This window comes from Globicephala melas, chromosome 16 (genome assembly GCF_963455315.2).
Source record: "Globicephala melas chromosome 16, mGloMel1.2, whole genome shotgun sequence".
Taxonomy (NCBI): domain Eukaryota; kingdom Metazoa; phylum Chordata; class Mammalia; order Artiodactyla; family Delphinidae; genus Globicephala; species Globicephala melas.
Genome location: NC_083329.1, coordinates 55,867,276 through 55,887,191, shown reverse-complemented (window position 1 = coordinate 55,887,191; position 19,916 = coordinate 55,867,276). Strand labels below are relative to the sequence as shown.

The 19,916-nt window shown below is 44.2% G+C and overlaps 1 protein-coding gene across 24 annotated transcripts in view; it reads right to left on the bottom strand.

The window, feature by feature from the left end:
- Positions 1–19,916, bottom strand: part of KCNMA1 (potassium calcium-activated channel subfamily M alpha 1) — a 741,810-nt gene that overhangs the window by 81,546 nt on the left and 640,348 nt on the right. For all 24 annotated transcript variants that reach the window (XM_060286605.1, XM_060286606.1, XM_060286602.1 and 21 more), the window contains one exon: positions 19,411–19,504. In XM_060286605.1, coding sequence (XP_060142588.1) covers positions 19,411–19,504 — 94 coding nt within the window. The remainder of the gene's footprint in view (positions 1–19,410; positions 19,505–19,916) is intronic.

Sequence of the window (19,916 nt, the reverse complement as noted above, 5' to 3'; positions counted from 1 at the left end):
CACTCCTTAGATGAGAGCCTCAAGCTCAGAGGCATCTTAATAAACTTGTCTTGAATTCTCAGAGCTACAGTCACCCCCTCTTGCCTCGTTTACTGGAGGAAAAGAAAGTTGCCTCTACAGTGGCCTCCCCTCCAGTGGATGGGCAGAGCCTTACCGATAACCTCAAGAATTACAATAGAATCAGGCAGCTCTAACAAGCTTACAGCATAAGAAATATAATCCTGCATCTTGGTCCACATCCATTGTCTAGATTCTATCTCTGATAGAGATTCTGCACCTCTATTTTCAGGGAGGCATTTGGGTTTCTACAAGAATAACTGCATAAAATTAGGACAATGTCCCAGGCGTCGTTGGCTATCTGTGCAGTGGAGCCATTTTCCCTGAATAATCTTGTCAATTCAAGATAGAAAATGAAAATGAGTTGAAATTCCAAAATTTACTGTGAAGTGATTTTACCTTTGAAACCATCTATTTCAAGCATTAAAGAGTGAACTTTATTTCGTTCTTAGTACTTCTTCCTCTGAAAGTTCTCTGGTATTTCTCATTTGTATGTTCAGAACAAAGACAGTGGGATAGCAATCCCTCCTACATAGTCCAGAGACCTATTAGTAAGTCTTCAGGATCTCTACCATGGCCCTCCTAATAGGCCTTCCAATCCCACTTCAGATGGGAAGACTCTCGCTGCATTTATTTATTCCTGAGAATTTTCTTTTAGGCTACACCAAATGACAAATATCATGTGAAGCCATCCCGCAAAGTTATCTTCAATGAACACGCTAGATTACTATAGGAACTGTCATATCTGATCTTAAAAGGAGAAGAACAGTTAGCTCGGAACAACATCTCGGTAGATGGGTTGTTGGAATGTGAGAGGTGTTGTAAACCAGCAGGTCACCTTTCAAATACTGAGCTCCGTCAAAAATGCTAAAATAAAAAGGCACTTGCTGGTAAGAATGGGTCACAGATCAGGGCAAGATCAAATCTGAATATTTTTGTCCTTGAAGACTCTTTAAGAGTTCTATAGATATCCACGACCCACCATAAAGAAGAGGTCTGAGAAAATGAACAGAATGGACTCTTTCTTCCCAGCCCTAGAAGAATGTATTTCAGTTGGAAGCGGACCTTAATAAATTTGTCCTGAAGATACAGAGCCAGGTTGTTTATTGGTTGGAGAGGAGGTATTATCTCAGGGAGGTCTGAGACCTGCCCCCAGTGTATTCAGGATTTATATTCATATAATATTAGCAAGCAAGCAAACGCTGTAGTAAGCTGGCCAAAATTCCTGTCACAAAATACGTGCCTTGAGGGAGAGGAGATACATTTTGATTCCCTATCTTTTAGGGAAGCAATCATCCCTTGGTTACTCTGGCCTCCAACCCTCATCCTAGAAAAGTAAATAAGGTGGGAAGATGCCGAGTTAGCATCTCCCCACAACTAGGGCACCTGCCAGTCACTGGTGGAGGACCCTGACACCCAAGGAGACAGGAGGAACCCCCAAATGAACTGGTAGGACGTGGGGGGACTGAGAGGGGAGGAGAAGTGGAGGCCAGACAAGATTGGCGCCCCTGAGGCCGGGGAGATCAGGAGAGGCAGGCGGGAGGGGCCCTCCGGAGGAGTGGGAGAGGAGCAGAGGGCGACTGCCCTGCCCACTCGGGCCAGGAAGCCTGCTGGGCCCCCAGGTGAGGTCCCCTGCCCTCTGAGACCAGGGGTGGGGGGCACGCCTGGGCCCCTGCTGTTCTGTTGAGCCTAAGCCCCACCCCCCACAGCCCCCAGGGCCTTTTCCAGCCCAGTGGGTCCTGAGCCTTGGCCCTGCCCACCGCCCAAACCTCACCCTTGCTTAGGCCCCGCTCTCCACAGCCAAGGCCCTTTCCCCCTTTTTAAATTTTCCTTTCCCTCCTCCTCTTTGTTACTATTGTGGTACTGTTGTACCTTCCGGTTGTTGATTCATCTATATTTTTATTTTTATATTCTTTCTAACATATCTATTAGTTGCCTAGTCTAATTTTATTTTTTACTTTGTTTCTTTTTTTAACCACCCCACATGGCTTGCGGGATCTTGGTTCATGAGCTGGGGGTCGGGCTGAAGCTCCTGCAGCGGGAGCTCTGAGTCCAAACCACTGGACTAACAGAGAACCTCAGACCCCAGGGAATATTCATTGGAGTGAGGGCTCACGGAGGTCCTCATCTCAGCACCAAAACCCAGATCTACCCAACAGCCTACAAACTCCAGTGTTGGAAGCCTCAGGCCAAACAACCAGTAAGACAGGAACACAACCCCACTCATTAAAAAAAAAAAAGTGAGATGGCAAAAAAATATGTCACAGATGAAGGAGCAAGGTAAAAACCTATAAGACCAAATAAATGAAGAGGAAATAGGCAATCTACCTGAAAAAGAATTCAGAGTAATGATAGTAAAGATGATCCAGTATCTAGGAAATAGAATGGAGGCACAGATTGAGAAAATACAAAAATGTTTAACAAAGATCTAGAAGAACTAAAGTACAAACAGAGATGAACAACACAATAACTGAAATGAAAAATACACTAGGAGGAATCAATAACAGAATAACTGAGGCAGAAGAACGAATACGTGAGCTGGAAGACAGAATGGTGGAAATAACTGCCAAGGAGCAGAATAAAGAAAAAAGGTTGAAAAGGATTGAAGACAACCTCAGAGACCTCTGGGACAACACTAAACGCACCAACATTCGAATTATAGGGCCCTCAGAAAAAGAAGAGAAAAAGAAAGGGTCTCAGAAAATACTTGAAGAGATTATAGTTGAAAACTTCCCTAACATGGGAAAGGAAGTAGTCACCCAAGTCCAGGAAGCACAGAGAGTCCTATACAGGATATACCCTAGGAAAAACAGACCAAGACACATATTAATCAAAGTAACACAAATTAAATTCAAAGAAAAATATTAAAAGCAGCAAGGGGAAAAACAAAAAATAACATACAAAGGAATCCCCATAAGGTTATCAGCTGATTTTTCAGCAGAAACTCTGCAGGCCAGAAGGGAGTGGCAGGATATACATAAAGTGATGAGAGAGAAAAACCTACAACCAAGATTACTCTACCCAGCAAGGATCTCATTCAGATTCAATGGAGAAATCAAAAGCTTCTCAGACTGGCAAAAACTAAGAGAATTCAGCACCAACAAACCAGCTTTACAATATATGCTAAAGAAGCTTCTCTAGGTGAGAAACACAAGAGAAGAAAAAGACCCACAAAAACAAACCCAAAACAATTAAGAAAATGGTAATAGGAACATACATATCGATAATCACCTTGAATGTAAATGGATTAAATGCCCCAACCGAAAGACACAGACTGGCTGAATGGATACAAAAACAAGACACGTATATATGCTGTCTACAAGGGACCCACTTCAGACCTAGGGACACATACAGACTGAAAGTGAAGGGATGGAAAAAGATATTCCATGCAAATGGGAATCAAAAGAAACCTGGAGTAGCAGTGCTTATATCAGATAAAATAGACTTTAAAATAAAGACTGTTAGGGCTTCCCTGGTGGCGCAGTGGTTGAGAGTCCGCCTGCCTATGCAGGGGACACGGGTTTGTGCCCCAGTCCGGGAAGATCCCACATGCCACGGAGCAGCTGGGCCCATGAGCCATGGCCACTGAGCCTGCGTGTCCGCAGCTTGTGCTCCACAACGGGAGAGGCCACAACAGTGAGAGGCCCACGTACCGCAAAAAAAAAAAAAAAAAAAAAACAAGACTGTTACAAGAGATAAGGAGGGACATTACATAATGATCAAACAATCAATCCAAGAAGAAGATATAACAACTATAAATGTTAGGAGAACGTCAATACATATGGCAAATGCTAACAACCATGAAAGGAGAAACTGACAGTAACACAATAATAGTAGGGACTTTAACACCCCACCTACACCAATGGGCAGATCATCCAAACAGAAAATAAATAAAGAAACACAAGCTTTAAATGACACAATAGACCAGATAGATTTAATTGATATTTACAGAACATTCCACCCAAAACTGGCAGAACACACATTCTTCTCAAGTGCACCTGGAACATTCTCCAGGATAGATCACAACTTGGGTCACAAATCAAGCCTCAGAAAATTTAAGAAAATTGAAATCGTATCAAGCATCTTTTCTGACCACAACTCTATGAGATTGGAAATCAGTTACAGGAAAAAAAAATGTAAAAACACAAATACATGGAGGCTAAACGGTGTGCTACTAAATAACCAAGAGATCACTGGAAAAATCAAAGAAGAAATTAAAAAATACATAGAAACAAATGGCAATGAAAACATGACAATCCCAAACCTATGGTACACAGCAAAAGCAGTTAGTTCTGAGAGGGAAGTTTAGAGCAATTCAGTCTCACCTCAAGAAACAAGAAAAATCGCAAATAAACAATCTAACCCTACACTAGAGAAAGAAGAACAAAGAAAACCCAAAGCCAGTAGAAGGAAAAAAATCATAAAGATCAGAGCAGAAATACATGAAATAGAAATGAAGAAAACAATAGCAAAGATCAATAAAACTAAAAGCTGGTTCTTTGAAAAGATAAACAAAATTGATAAACCATTAGCCAGACTCATCAAGAAAAAAAGGGAGAGGATGCAAATCAACAGAATTAGAAATGAAAAAGGAGAAATCACAACTGACACTGCAGAAATACAAAGGATTATAAGAGACTCCTACAAACAACTACACACCAATAAAATGGACAACCACAAAGAAATGGACAAATTCTTGGAAAGGTACAATTTTCCAAGACTGAACCAGGAAGAATCAGAAAATATAAACAGACCTATCACAAGTAATGAAATTGAAACTGTAATTAAAAATCTTCCAGCAAACAAAAGTCCAGGACCAGGTAGCTTCACAGGCAAATTCTATCAAACATGTAAAGAAGAGCTAACACCTATCCTTCTCAAACTCTTCCAAAAAATTTCAGAGGGAGAAACACTCCCAAATAATTTCTACAAAGCCATCATCACCCTGATGCAAAAACCAGAAAAAGATATCACAAAAAAAGAAAAGTATACACCAATATCACTGATGAACATAGATGCAAAAATCCTGAACAAAATACTAGCAAACAGAATCCAACAACAAAGAATCATACACCATGATCAAGTGGGATTTATCCCAGGGATGAAAGGACTCTTCAATATACGCAAATCAATCAGTGTGATACACCACATTAACAAATTAAGGAATAAAAACTATATGATCATCTCAATAGATGCAGAAAAAGCTTCTGACAAAATTCAACACCAATTTATGATCAAAACTCTCCAGAAAATGGGCACAGAGGGAACCTACCTCAACATAATAAAGGCCATATATGACAAACCCACATTAAGTATCATACTCAATGGTGAAAAACTGAAAGCATTTCCACTAAGATCAGGAACAAGACAAGGATGCCCACTCTTGTCACTCTTATTCAACATAGTTTTGGAAGTCCTAGCCATGGCAATCAGAGAAGACAAAGAAATAAAAGGAATACAAATTGGAAAACAAGAAGTAAAACTGTCACTGTTTGCCTATGACACGATACTATACATAGAAAATCCTAAAGATGCCACCAGAAAACTACTAGAGCTAATCAATGAATTTGGTAAGGTTGCAGAATACAAAATTAATGCACAGAAATCGCTGGTATTCCTATATACCAACAAAAAAAAAAAATCAGAAAGAGAAGTTAAGGAAACACTCCCATTTACCATCACAACAAAAAGAATAAAATACCTAGGAATACACCTGCCTAAGTAGGCGAAAGACTTGTACTCAGAAAACTATAAAACACTGATGAAAGAAATCAAAGATGACATAAACAGATGGAGAAATATACCATACCATGTTCTTGGACTGGAAGAATCAATATTGTGAAAATGACTATACTACCCAAAGCAATCTACAGATTCAAAGCAATCTACAGATACAATGCAATCCCTACCAAACTACCACTGGCACTCTTCACAGAATTAGAACAAAAAATTTTACAATTTGTATGGAAACCTCGAACAGCCTCGAAAGACCTCGAACAGCCAAAGCAAACTTGGGAAAGAAAAACAGAACTGGAGGAATCAGCACCTCAAGTTTGAACTATACCACAAAGCTACAGTAATCAAGACAGTATGGTACTGGCACAAAAACAGAAATATAGATCAGTGGTACAGGGTAGAATGCCCAGAGATAAACCCATGCACATATGGTCACCTAATTTATGACAAAGGAGGCAAGAACATAAAATGGAAAAAAGACAGCCACTTCAATAAGTGGTGCTGGGAAAACTGGACAGCTACATGTAAAAGAATGAAATTAGAACACTCCCTAACACCATATACAAAAATAAACTCAAAATGGATTAGAGACCTAAATGTAATGCCAGACACTATAAAACACTTAGAGGAAAGCACAGGCAGAACACTCTGTGACATAAATCACAGCAAGATCCTTTTTGACCCACCTCCTAGAGAAATGGAAATAAAAACAAAAGAAACAAATGGGACCTAATGAAACTTAAAAGCTTTTGCACAGCAAAGGAAACCATAAACAAGACAAAAAGACAACGCTCAGAATGGGAGAAAATATTTGCAAATGAAACAACAAAGGATTAATCTCCAAAATATACAAACAGCTCACGGAGCTCAACATCAAAAAAAAAAAAAAAAAAATCCAATTTAAAAAATGGGCATAAGACCTAAATAGATATTTCACCAAGGAAGACATACAGATGGCCAAGAGGCACATGAAAAGACGCTCAACAACACTAATTATTAGAGAAATGCAAATCAAAACTATAATGATACCTCATGCCGGTCAAAATGGCCATTATCAAACAGTCTAGAAACAATAAATGCTGGAAAGGGTGTGGTGAAAAGGGAACCCTCCTGCACTGTTGCTGGGAATGTAAATTGATACAACCACTATGGAGAACATTATGGAGGTTCCTTAAAAAACTAAAATTAGAACTACCATGTGACCCAGCAATCCCACTACTGGGCATATACCCTGAGAAAACCATAATTCAAAAAGAGACATGTACCACAATGTTCACTGCAGCACTATTTACAATAGCCAGGACATGGAACCAACCTAAATGTCCACTGACAGATGAATGGATAAAGAAGATGTGGCATATATATACAATGGAATATTACTCAGCCATAAAAAGAAAGGAAATTGAGTTATCTGTAGTGAGGTGGATGGACCTAGAGTCTGTCATACAGAGTGAAGTAAGTCAAAAAGAGAAAAACAAATACTGTATGCTAACGCATATATATGGAATCTAAAAAAAAAAAAATGGTGCTGATGAACCTAGTTGCAGGGCAGGAATAAAGATGTAGACATAGAGAATGGACTTGAGGACACGGGGTGGGAGGGGGAAGCTGGGGCAAAGTGAGTAGCATCGACATATATACACTACCAAATGTAAAATAGTTGGCTAGTGGGAAGCAGCTGCATAGCTGCATAGCACAGAAAAATCAGCTCGGTGCTTTGCGATGACCTAGACGGGTGGGATAGGGAGGGTGGGAGGGAGGCTCAAGAGGGAGAGGATATGGGGACATATGTATGCATATGGCTGATTCACTTTGGTGTACAACAGAAACTAACACAGTATTGTAAAGCAATTATACTCCAATAAAGATCTATTAAAAAAATGTTTCCTACTGAAAAAAAAAAAGTAAATAAACAAGCCTGATGATCAATTGTCCCTCAGTGAAAAGAAAGAAAGACAGCTTTTTAAATGTCAAGCCTCATTAACTAGGGCAGAGATTTGGGTACACCAGGTATCATTTGACACTAGGGCTGTAAGCCAGGATTTGCACTGGAACATCCAGAAGCCTCAGGGAAGTCTCAGTGGTAAGCCACGCCGCACTCCGTACTTCCTGCAAGCCTCCCAGCCTGCCCCGGATCATTTAAATATAAGTCATCCAGGATGTTACTAAAAGGGGCTGATCTGAAGACTGTCAAAAACCTCCCTGAACAAAGATATTTCCGTTTCTGATCAGCCATGGTACCTGAAATTTGAACTTTGGTTTCTTGAATCAGTAAAGCAATCAATAAACGGGAATCCCCTCTTCTGTGCCGGGAATGGAGGATACCGCAATGTTGAAGGTACAGTCCCTAGTCAGAGAGTTATAATACGGCGAGCAAGAGAGAAAATGTCCATCAACGGTTGTGATACACTGTGGTAAGTGTTATAGCAAAGTGAATGTACAAGGTGGTCTGAGAACACCAGGAAAGCTGTGCATTGCCTGGTATTTGAGTAACATCAAGAAAGGCTTTGCAAAGAAGATAACTTTTTTTTAATTTTATTTTTTTTGGCGGTACGCGGGCCTCTCACTGTCGTGGCCTCTCCTGCTGCGGAGCACAGGCTGCGGACGCGCATGCCCAGTGGTCGCGGCTCACGGGCCCAGCCGCTCCGCGGCATGTGGGATCTTCCCGGACCGGCGCACGAACCCACGTCCCCTGCATAAGCAGGCGGATTCTCAACCACTGTGCCACCAAGGAAGCCCAGAAGATAACTTTTGATCTGAGCCCTGAAAGGTAAGGAGGAATCTCAGCATATTATAGTCATGACCCACTAGGAGCCGTTCAGATGATTGAGATCCAAAAGAAAAGAGCCAAAGAAAGGCACCCCAAAGCATGGTTGGAGATGTCGTATTGCCCGACCTGAGGTACAGAAGACCTGAGCTGCCCTCAGATGTGCGATGGGAGTCAAGTGGAAGAGATGGATTCGACTGATTATGACCAATGGAGCTCAGACTAGGGAGTTAGATAGAGCCAAACTCAAGTTTCCAGAAAGGAAGAACGTTTCCTTACAAATGGAAGGTATTTTAAAAATGACATGGGTTGTTTCCCAAGGCAGTGGATTTCTCATCATTTGAGACATTCCTGAGGAGCTGTGAATATAGATCGGATTTCATTATAAATTTCCTTATAAATGTTGGGTGACCTTTAAGGACTTTTAAGGACTCTTCTCTCAATGAACGAGTGCTGACTGGAAGGATTTTGGAAATACTGAACCACTGTTGGGTATCAAAAGGCTGGATGGCATGGAGTAAGCATAGAAAAGTTGTTTTGGGAGCAAAGACGGGAGATAAGAAGCACTGAAGACTGATTACTAGAACTGCTTCTCATTAACTAGATTCACTAGACGTCTGGGAGGAAGCTTGGAACGTGATTGATTTCAGCAACAGGAGAGTCACTAGCTACTTTGGGCCAGACAGGATACATTTCTTTGCCATGTCTGTTCCTGTAGCAACGTAAGTGCCACAGGCTGGCTTAGGCTACTTGCCTACAGGAACTTCTCCTTCTAAATTGGACTCTGTATTAATAGGAGAAAGCCCAAGCGCTTGCCATGGAGCACAACAACCAACAGTGCTTTGGTTGTGGCGGGGGGAAGGAGGGCCATCAGAAACCCCCCTGAACAAAGTATCCCAACATTATCAGTTTACAGAACAACAAAGAGAATCACTTTCACGGGCTCTCGGACAACTCCTTAAAGATTTACTTGGAACCGAGGCCCAATACTAGATATTGCCTTTCACATCTTAACTATTTTATATATTTCCTCAACTCAGAAAGTAATCCCAACTCCCCCAAAATGGACCATAATTGATTCAAGGCTCATTTGCCACTCACCACTTAGCCAACGTACAAGCCTTATTTTAGGGTAAAACTATGAGGTGAAGTGTATCTGCCGTGTAGTTGTTATGGTCTGAACTGTATCCCCGCCCCCATAAAATTTGTATGTTGTAGTCCTAACTCCCAGTATCTCAGACTGTAACTGTATTTTGAGATATGGTCTTTAAAGAGGTAATTCAGTTAAAATGAGGTCATTAGGGTAGGCCCTAATCCAATATGACTGTCGTCTTTATAAGAAGAGGAAATTTGGGCACAGACCTGTACAGAGGGAGGATGATGTGAAGTCATGGGGAGAAGATGGCCATCTACCAGCCAAGGAGAGAGGCCTGAAACAGATCCTTCCTTTGAGGCCTCAGAAGGAACCAACCCTGCCAACAGCTTGATCTTGGACTTCCAACCTCCAGAACCGTGAGAAAATAAATGTCTGTTGTTTAAGACACTCAGTCTGTAGTACTTTGTTACGGCAGCCTGAGTAAATTAATACAATAGTGCACCTTAAAGAAAAACGGGCACAATGTACCAGCTGTCACTCCACTGATGACCCTGGCTGTCCTTCTTGCACCTTAGGGCTCAGCTGTTCATTTAAAGGAGAAAAGCATCCTGCCATCAGTTTAGGAATACATGGAAACATACCAGAAAGACACAGTATCTTCATGAAAGAGTTTGGGTCACATACGTACACAATTGGATCTGCTCTATCTGGAGGGAAACTTCTCCCCTAGTCTTTAACTTGCATTTGAGGATCAATACTTATGACAGTCCAACCAAAGAAAACAAGAAACCCGGACACTAGCCAGTTAATTTGTTCAGTGGAACCAAGAGAGTTGACCCCCCAAGGGAGTGTTTGGAAGTGGATGCCACTGAGGGCAGAAAACCACCTATGTCTTTAGTGATTAAGTATACTGGCTCCAGAGCCAAAATGTCTTTCATCAGGTTTTGGCTCGTCTACTGCTTGCTACATTGTGCCTTGCCTCAGTTTCTTTATCTGTAAAATGGGAATGTTAAACATCATCATTAGTTAATGGATTCAATTTGAGGGTTGCCTGAGTAAAGGCATGGCATGCACTTAGCACAGAACTTGACACAGAGCATGCCCTCAATAAAGGTTAACTACTGTTATTATTATCATTCTTTTATTCTTTGCTTAGAACTCACTTATACATTTGTAGCTGTTACAATGGTGAAAGGAGACAGGAAACAAAGTGGTTCAATAATAAAGGTGTGGGGTTCTCCTACTATTACTTTGACTACTAGACTACTGCTACTTCTACTGTTGCTACTAAGATGACTAGCCATCATGGGTTGAGCTCTTATAAATGTTGCTGCGCTAAAACTTTTACCTACGTTTTGTGATTTACTCATCACAATGATACTTACAGGTAATTTCTGTTATTATCACCCATTGGTACAGATGGGAAACAGAGTGGATAAGTAATGTAGAGAAGACAGTTAGTGGGAAGAGAACACTGCTTTGCCCAGAGAGGTCTTCTTAACTGGAAGTCAGTGCAGCGTGGCCCCCGTCTTACCCCCTCCCACTTGCAGGAGGCAGCTGGATCGTGCTCATTCCCCACTGCAGCGCCCCAAGCCACAGTGCCCTCTACGTTGCAAAAAAGAAAAGCAGCATGGCGGGCATTTATGAAATGCACAGCTGGTGTGAATTATCAGTAGAAAATTTCCCCATGAGTCCCTGTCAGGACAATGTGCTAAGGAGAGCCTCAATAATCAACTAAGGCTGGGTGAGTTTTTGTCTTGTCCCAATATCTGAAGACTCCATTTAGGAATACCCACATTTTTATAACAACCGAGGAGCTCCAGTGAGTTAAATTTTTCATAGCTATGCTTCTTGAATCTCAGCTCATACCTCCAAAGTCCGCAGCTAGATATTAAGCATACCTCACTTGAAGAAAAGAATAAAAGATCATCGTTTTGAGGGTCTGCGGAGCAAGGAATGCCGCTTGCCATCAATTAATCTCAGGAAGTGAACTAAATGCCCAGCTACAGCAGACACACAAAAAGCTTGCCTTGAAGACAACAGCCGAAAGCAAAACCACAAATCTCTTTTCTAGCAAACCTGCTGTGAAGAAGGTGGCATTATATTTTAAAGTGCACAGTTCCTCTTGGAGGAAAATTCGAAATTTTTTGTGTGGCAGTGGGTTCGATGCTGGACTTCAGAAATTTACATTAAAGTACAAGTACAAACCAAACCAAACGGACAAACAAAAGGTATGAAAGAGGAAAGTTACCAAATGGGTTTAAAATTGCATCCTTTCCCTTGCTTGATTTTCGGGACCTCATTTCTCATCACATGATAAGGCCCCTCCTATCATTACAAGCGTCCCATCTAGATTGAGGCCATCTCTGCAGAAGTCTCCCTGGGAAACGGGAGGCTTGATAAAATTGGGCCATTTCTCATGCCTCTGCGGGCCTTTCACCCCAGTGGCAAAGACTGATTTTACTGAGTATCTGTTATGTCAGGCACCATAGTAAGGGTACCAGAACGCTTCTGAAGCCTCCCGGTTTGCTTCAAATATTCCTCCTGTGCTGTCCTCCTCCATAACCTCAGAGACAGACGTGGCTTTCCCCTCCTGGGAGCCCTTAACAGAAGTAAGATGCTCTTTCAGAGATAATGATTTGCACAACTGTCTGGTGATGTTCTTCAGGGCAGGGAACTCCTGTTTTACTCTTCCACACATTTCCAGAACCCCGCAGAGGACCCAGTAAACAACCAACTACCAAGAGAAGCTGATGAATGATCTCTGGTCTCTGAACATCTCAAATCATTCAACAGAAACTCCCCCAGACCCTCATGCAGACGAGAAAAAGTGTCCAGTGAGAGCCCCTTCGCCTCTGACATCTTGTGACCATTTGTTTGAGGAACAATCAAGGCTCTTGCGCTGTTTCTCCGCTTTACAGGGACAGTACTTGAAATTAGGGCATCGTGATCGGAAGGAAGGGGGACTCTGTAGTATGTCTCTAACCAGTCAGGCTGCCTGGAATGTGCCTGAAGCCAGCTGCTGTAACTGATCAGCAGACAGGACTCGTGTCTGATGTACAATGCGGTCAACACAGCTGTTTTTAACAACTGTTTAGTGCTCCAGTGCCAGGGCTGAACATTTCTGTGAGAAGGGTCCCCATCACGTGAAGCTCCTCCCACGGCTCTGATTCCCGTAAGCGGTGGTTCTCGAAGCATGACCCCACACCAGCTGCCTCAGCATCACCTGGGAGCCTGGGAGAAATGCAGTTCTCCAGCCCAGCCCAGACCTACTGAATCAAGCTGTATCAACAAGGTGCTCCAGATGATTCTGACGCTGAAATTTGAGGATCACTGCTGTAAAGGTTTGCCCAAATGGACAGGCTTTGTGGTTCGAGGCAATCCTACCAAAGTTAGCAACTATCTGCAACATACGGACTGGAAGGCTGTGGTTCTTTTCAACGAGGCCGGGATCAGAGTGAGGCCATCGAGGGGCCTCGGTGCAAAACGGAAGGGGGCACCTCACATGCCCCACTGTAGTCCTGGCCCTGTTATTCAAATGGAGAATGCAGCTCTGGTGACCAAAGTGCACCCAGGTCACCTGCTCTGACTCTCGCTCTGTGACTCTCTGGAACTTGAGGGGTTGTATCAACACTTGATAGAAATTTCTAACCTGGAAGCCACGCAAATGACTCTCTCTTGCTGACGTCTACCTCCGAGAGCTAATCAGCAAATAAACCAGCATAGAAAAGCAAATGAAATATTCTTTCTTATCGAGTGCAATGCTTATAATTCAGTTTTCCACCCTCCTTGCTTCCCATCGCTTCTTCCACTCCACAGAAGACAACGTCGCAGGCAGTAGCTAAGTCCTTCAGGGCAACGTTCAGGAGCCGCAGGTCACATGCATGGGTCTCTGGCTGCGGCAGCCACAGGAGACTGGAGCGGGTCTCAGGTGGTCTCCTCAAAAGGGCCCATACTTAGGTTTTCAGCACCGCAAATGGTTCTGACTCAACGGATCCGCTTCTTTCTTGGGTGCATTTTATTTCTGGGTGATTTCTATTTCCTGCTAGGTCGCAAGGATCCTGACTTCGGGATTCTGCCCTAACTCATCCTTCAAAGCTGCCTCCACTGTCCTATGTAATGCTCGTCTCTCCTGAGACACGGCTGTCCCCTACCCCCGCCCCCATCTCCCCGAGGTGGCCAACCTTGGAGCCACCTTGAGAAAACCTTCAGGCCACACTGGCCAAACTTTCTGTATCTCTCTACTTGCATTTTGTTTTTTCTTCTGCCCGACAAGTAAACAATCAAGAACTGCTGCTCCCTAGTTTGTCATCTCTTGCTAGACAGCCACCGTCCTCAGAGCAAGAAGGAAATTACTGCCTCTATTTATATCTGGGAGACCAGCCGGGAGAGCTGACTGTTCTTCAGTCCTGGAGGAGAGTGGACAACACGCTTCTGAAATGAGGGGACAGGATAATGACCCTCTGCTGTGTATGCAATGTGTCCACGGACCTGTGTCAAATCCACCAAGCCTTGGGATGACGAGACCCACCATTTCTTTCTTCTGCAGTCCCTTGAGGGCCTGTCATTTGCTATGTGTTTGTGCATTAAGAGGTGGATTTACTGAGCTGAGCTGTCCTGGCCTTCCTTCTTCATTCTGCCCAGCGAAAGAGACTGGGAGAGTGGCATTCTGTCCCCAGCTCTGAGTGGGCTCAGGCCACTTTGCCATTTTCTATTACTACAACCTTTCAAGCTGGCAGTCCTAACAAAAAGACCCCGTGAGAGGTAGGCGTCAAAAGGGAGAGGCTGGGACTTAACAAGCAGATGAGTTTACTTCATTTAATGATCCGTTAGGGCCCAAGAGGATAATCTGTTTTACTCCAATCATATTTCCACTCTGACTCAGAAAACAAATATCTAATGTTTCCTGGGTCTTATGACACGAAGCTCCTTTCACAGCATTCAATATCTGCTTTTAGCGCTGTCAGTTATCCTTGCTAGCCTGGCTGGGGGCTATCTCTTTGTGTAACGCGTCCACCCGACACATCCTGGGTAAATCCTCATAGCCCGTGGTATCTTACACCAAGTCCCCTCTAGCACCTGAGGGAAGAGGCGTTACTGTCATTATGTCAGGAATGCTGTGTGTCCTTCTTGGGAAGACTGTTGAGCCCACGTCTGGTCCACTATTCTGAAGCAGACCCTGAACGGTTTGGTACCCAGAGGTACCACGGGTCTCCAGAAGGCACTGATGGAGGGTTCTAAACCCGTCCTTATACTTTCATCAGTGATCCTCCCAAGACACAAGTTAGGGCACTGCCTCCTCAAAAACCAGCAAGGTTTTGGCCTATGACAGGAAAGGCCTAATATTTTCAACTCCAGTTATGCAACTCCAAGGATGCCTTTCTCCAGCCACATCAAGCCACCTGCGATGGCCTGAGTACTTTCCTATTCCCCTCATCGGGCAGAAGAATGAAGCAGTAAACAATATGGGTTTGGAAACCAAACCATCTGGGTTCAAATCTTCCCAGTTAGGTAAGACTGACTAGATTTACTACTCTTTACATCTCTGTGACTCAATTTCCTTATCTGTAAAATGGACGAGAGCGCAATCCCTCCTCCTGGAGCTGTAGTTAGGATTCCATGGATTAACAGGCCTAACGCTCTTGGAACGATGCCTGGTGCCTAGTAAACGAAGGGCAAGGGTGGCTAGCGCTATTAGTCGAGCATTCTCCATATCCTTCACAACCCAGGCTCAGCCTCCCAGACCAGAGGTAATGAGGGCACCCTCTGCTCCCACAGCCCATGCTGGTAGGTCTCTGCTCTGTCCTTATTCCGTTTTGCTGTATACGCATGTCTGTCTCCCACATCAAACCGTGAGCATTTTGAAGACATGTAACCCATGTAACTTGAGGAGTGTAATCCATCTTACTTGACACCCCTCAAAGACCTTCCACAACATCTTGAGTACGGTAGGCTCGCTCTAAACATTTCCCAGAAACGGATTAATCTGAGAAAAGAAACAGAAGCAGGCAGCTAAAATGCATAACCTTTCGGGCTGCATTTGAGGACACGGTGTGGGAGCCTGGGCATCTCCCCCATTACCATCTACCCACTGAAGACATATTCTCAGCGGCCAAAAAGCATCTGTGAAGGGAACTACTCGAAGGTGGTTGTGAGAAGAACCAAATGTGACAGTAGCTGGGGCCGGGATTTAGGAATCCAAGAATCTCCTTCAACTGGAGTCAAAATGGTGTCCAATGAACTTTCTTTTTCCTAGAGAGCATTTCTAGACAGATTTCACTAGAGAGTCAATGGGGTCTGGGAGGCCGCCAAATTAAGAGCCCTTGACTTAGCTATTCAGAGACGAAGTTCCTGCCCTCCAGAGCCTCACGACTGAAGGAAGACAGAGCTTTCCTGACAGGGCGCAAACCCACTGAGTGGGGAGAACGGGGCAATAGGTGCTTGGCGATTTTAGAGGAAAACTAGGAGAGGCTCCTTAAATAATTCCCTGCGAAGAGACCCACAGGGAGATGAATACAGGGCCCCGGTTAACTCCTCAGCCTGCTCCTTTGTAGGATTTGAAGCCAAAGGTCTCTATTGTGACACACAGACCCCTGGCCTGGAGCACAGACGCTCACCATTTGGGTCAATCTGGCTGCGAGGGGTGTTTTCTGTGCCAGGGTAACTACAAAACATACGGCCTCAGGATCCAGACACGCAAAGCGAGGCAGTTCATCGAAGGATTGTGCAGAGTTAAGCGACACTTACGAACCAGGGTAGACCCCGCTACCAGAACAAAGGGGAGGCAAAGAGCGTTACTGCAGAGTCCCTGTAGCACTTCCTGCTGGCAGACGGCTTGCAAGGACCCCTCACGCGGGAGCCTGTTTTATTTGCAGAGGCCACAGTGGTAAATTAAAGCCCAGCCCAGCCCATTCCGGGCTCTCCGGTTTCTCTTGGAACTGTTCCTATCACTGCCCGTAGGCCACTAAAACCTGCCCGCATTCCGAATGACTGATTCTGCTCAAGCAGCAAGCCACAGACTCACGTCGAAACACCCACTTCAAATGAGTCATTAGCCTCCTTTACGGATGTTTCAGGCCACAGGGAATAGGACCTGGGAGTCCTATCTTTTGTAGAGTAGAAAGCGAGTGTTTGAAGATGTTGCAGGGGAGGACCTAGGGGAACCTCAAGGTGGTACAGGAACCCCTCTGTTTGCTGTCGATTAGCAAGAGGAGCTGTAAAAAATAAGCCCCGGCAACCTCACGGCCAGGGCCAGGGATTCAAACCAAACCAAAGCAAACCGCGCATGGGCTCTTCGCTCCTACCCAGGAAAGGAAGGGCAACAGAGAGAGGGCTCAACACCCTGTCTTTGCTCCCACACCAGACAGAGTCTGCAGAGCACCTGGAACACAGAACGTCAAGGTGAGGGAGGAGCGTCTGAGGCTTTCTGACTTGTCATGGGACAGCCCGTTCCAGCTGAGCAGCAATCGGGGTGGTCGTGGGCTGGTGGGTGAAGTGCCCTGGTAACAGTAGCCACGGCCACAGCACCAGCCCAAAGGCACCAACACCAGAAACCCGAGTTCTGTAGCTCGGCAAGTTTCAGCTCACCGCCTGCCCCACGTTTAGCAATTCTGATGTACCGCGGAGCAGACAGCTCCAGCCTGGGATGACTGCCTTCCTCAGCCCCTCTCCGACAGGCAATGAAAGCAAGACCCACTTTGAAAATTCTCCCCCATCATGCAAACTGACACAGTCATGCTTTTCAAAAGCCCACAGCCAATCTGTTGATCATTACTTATTTACAAAGGCCTTCGGGCACAGAGTCCTGTAAAAACCATACTTGTTACAGTACATACTAGCTTTTTCTGCTTGTGGGAAAAAAAGTCCCCCCAAGGCTACCTCAAACCGTCACTTTCTATTGCACATAAAATGTAGCGCGTAACACTAAAGTATTTAATATATAGGGTATAATATACATACAGGAACGTCATTTGTGTAGAAGTATGTTACCCTGGATTGGGTCATTTGATGTTTTGCTGAAGGCTACGACTTAAAGAAGCTTCCACCTCGTACAGAAGACCTGTCATCTCGGTACCCAAGAGCCAACAGAAGAAAGAAGTACCCTTAAGCAGCAAAACTTTGACACAGCTTTGAAGCATATGAAAACAGTGTAACTCCTCAGAATTATTATTACTCAAGATCAGAGAAGTGAGCCGTACTTTACATAGCAAACAGGGACAGGGAATTTGGCTCCAAAGGTTTCAGATTTTTCAGACTTCTCTTTATTTATTTATTTGCTTCTCTAAATTTAGGCAAGAGAACGCGCCTGGGCTTTACTTTCAATGGGTAAAACTATTAGCATGAGATGAGGCGATTACCTAAAGGTGAGTAAATGCAGAGCGGATGTGAACACGACAACTGGCATCATAGAAGGGAGAGGCTTGGCAGTTGGCACATTTTATTCCTCCTCATAAACCGTAAACAAGCATGTAAATCAGCAACACCCAAGCAAGACTGAGTAAAGGGAAGCCAGAGAACTGTTGAGGAAACATTGAACAGGAAGAGAGGATGGTGACGGAAAAGGACATGGGGCTGGGTGTGTCTTCTCCTGGGACCTGCGTCCTCAACCACATGAAGACGGACTGCCCTCTCTCCACCCTAGAAAGGTGGTCATGGGGAGCCAGGAAGATGCAAATGCTTGGAGAAGGGGAGGAAGGAAGAGGAAATCGCTGTGATTTTTTTTAAATCAATAATCAAAGGGAAGAGAGCAGCCAATGGCAATGAAAAGGAGAAATTATCGTCAAGATGGCAGGTGTTTCCATGGCAGGAACCATTTAGGGAAAGCAGTGCAAATCTGAAATCACTCCTGTTTCATTGAGGTGCTGGAGAGCTAGGATGATGGGGGAAAGGAGCACTGGGATTGGCAGATGAATCGAAGACAGAAAAAGGAAGATGAAAGATGAAGAGTCCAAGGAGAGGATCCAACGGAATTCTACTGAAAATTGACTTCACTTGCCATTTCCTAGAGGAAGCTGCAGTCAAGATAGAAAGAAGAGAAAGAAGGAAGGGAGGAAGGAAGGAAGGAAGGGAGGGAGGGAAGGAGGGAGGGAGGAGAGAAAGAGAAAGAGAGAGAAAAAGAGTGCACACAAGCTCTATTTCATAATTAATATTGCTTTTAGCCTGAGCAGAACTGGATTACTTTTGAACTTTGCTTTGGCAAGTCCACAGATTATTAGACTTTTTTATCAGTCAAAATCAATTAACAGAAATTTGATTTCAATCGACAGGATAAAGAGAAGGTAATCTTCAGGTTCATTTTTGATTGTTATGATACATCTCACATATGGCCTTAAGTACAGAAAGCAGTCCTCGGAGGGACTCCAGCAGAAAGAGACTTGCTGGAGGCAAACTAACCACACGGGTTCCTCTGATTGGTTGCCGCTGTCATTAGTGCCACTGCTGTTTAGGAACTACACATAGACAGGACTTGGTGACAGCTCAGACTTTAAAGCCTATGTATTTTTCAAACAGCTTTTCAAACTGTTTTTCATGACAGAATTTTTTCAGCTCTATCATTAACTGCTGACAAGCTGACAGAATAAATACTTCAGCCTCTAAGAAGCCATCTAACGATCGCGTCCCCTCCTCCGCCGCGAGCCTGCCGGGGAGGGGAGCCTCTGGGCCTGGCAGGGTGGGGAGGGGGCAAGGACAGGAGAAGGAGCGAGAGGGGGACCCACCGGTGGACCCACCGCGTGGCCCGGGCCCCTATCCTTACCTCATCAGCTTGGGCGAGGAGCTGGGTGAGTTCCGCATGCCTCCGTTGCGCTGCTTTTTTTTGGGTGACAGTGTTGACGGCTGCTCATCTTCAACTGGAAATACAGGCAGCTCATGAGATTATGAACAGCTTGAGGGCAGACTGTGCAATACAGGCAAGATATCAAAGGACACACACTCACGGCTCAGTCACTCACTAGGAATTCATGGCCATCTCTTAGGACCCAATGACAAAGACCAATGCGTTAGTCAAAGAGGCCGGCTTAGAAAAGGTGAGCGCATCACCTCTTGACACTCCAGCGTTTGAACATGCAATTTAAACAGACTAAAACAGCGTGAAAACACCCTGCCATTAGAGAAAAGAAATTATAATCTATCTGTACACCAATACATGTCTGTGTGTGTGTGTATATATATATATGTGTGTATATGTATATATATATATAGAAACACTGCATCATTCTGCTTAGAACTTCTTTTTGGTTACTTTGTTTTGCTGGGTAACCA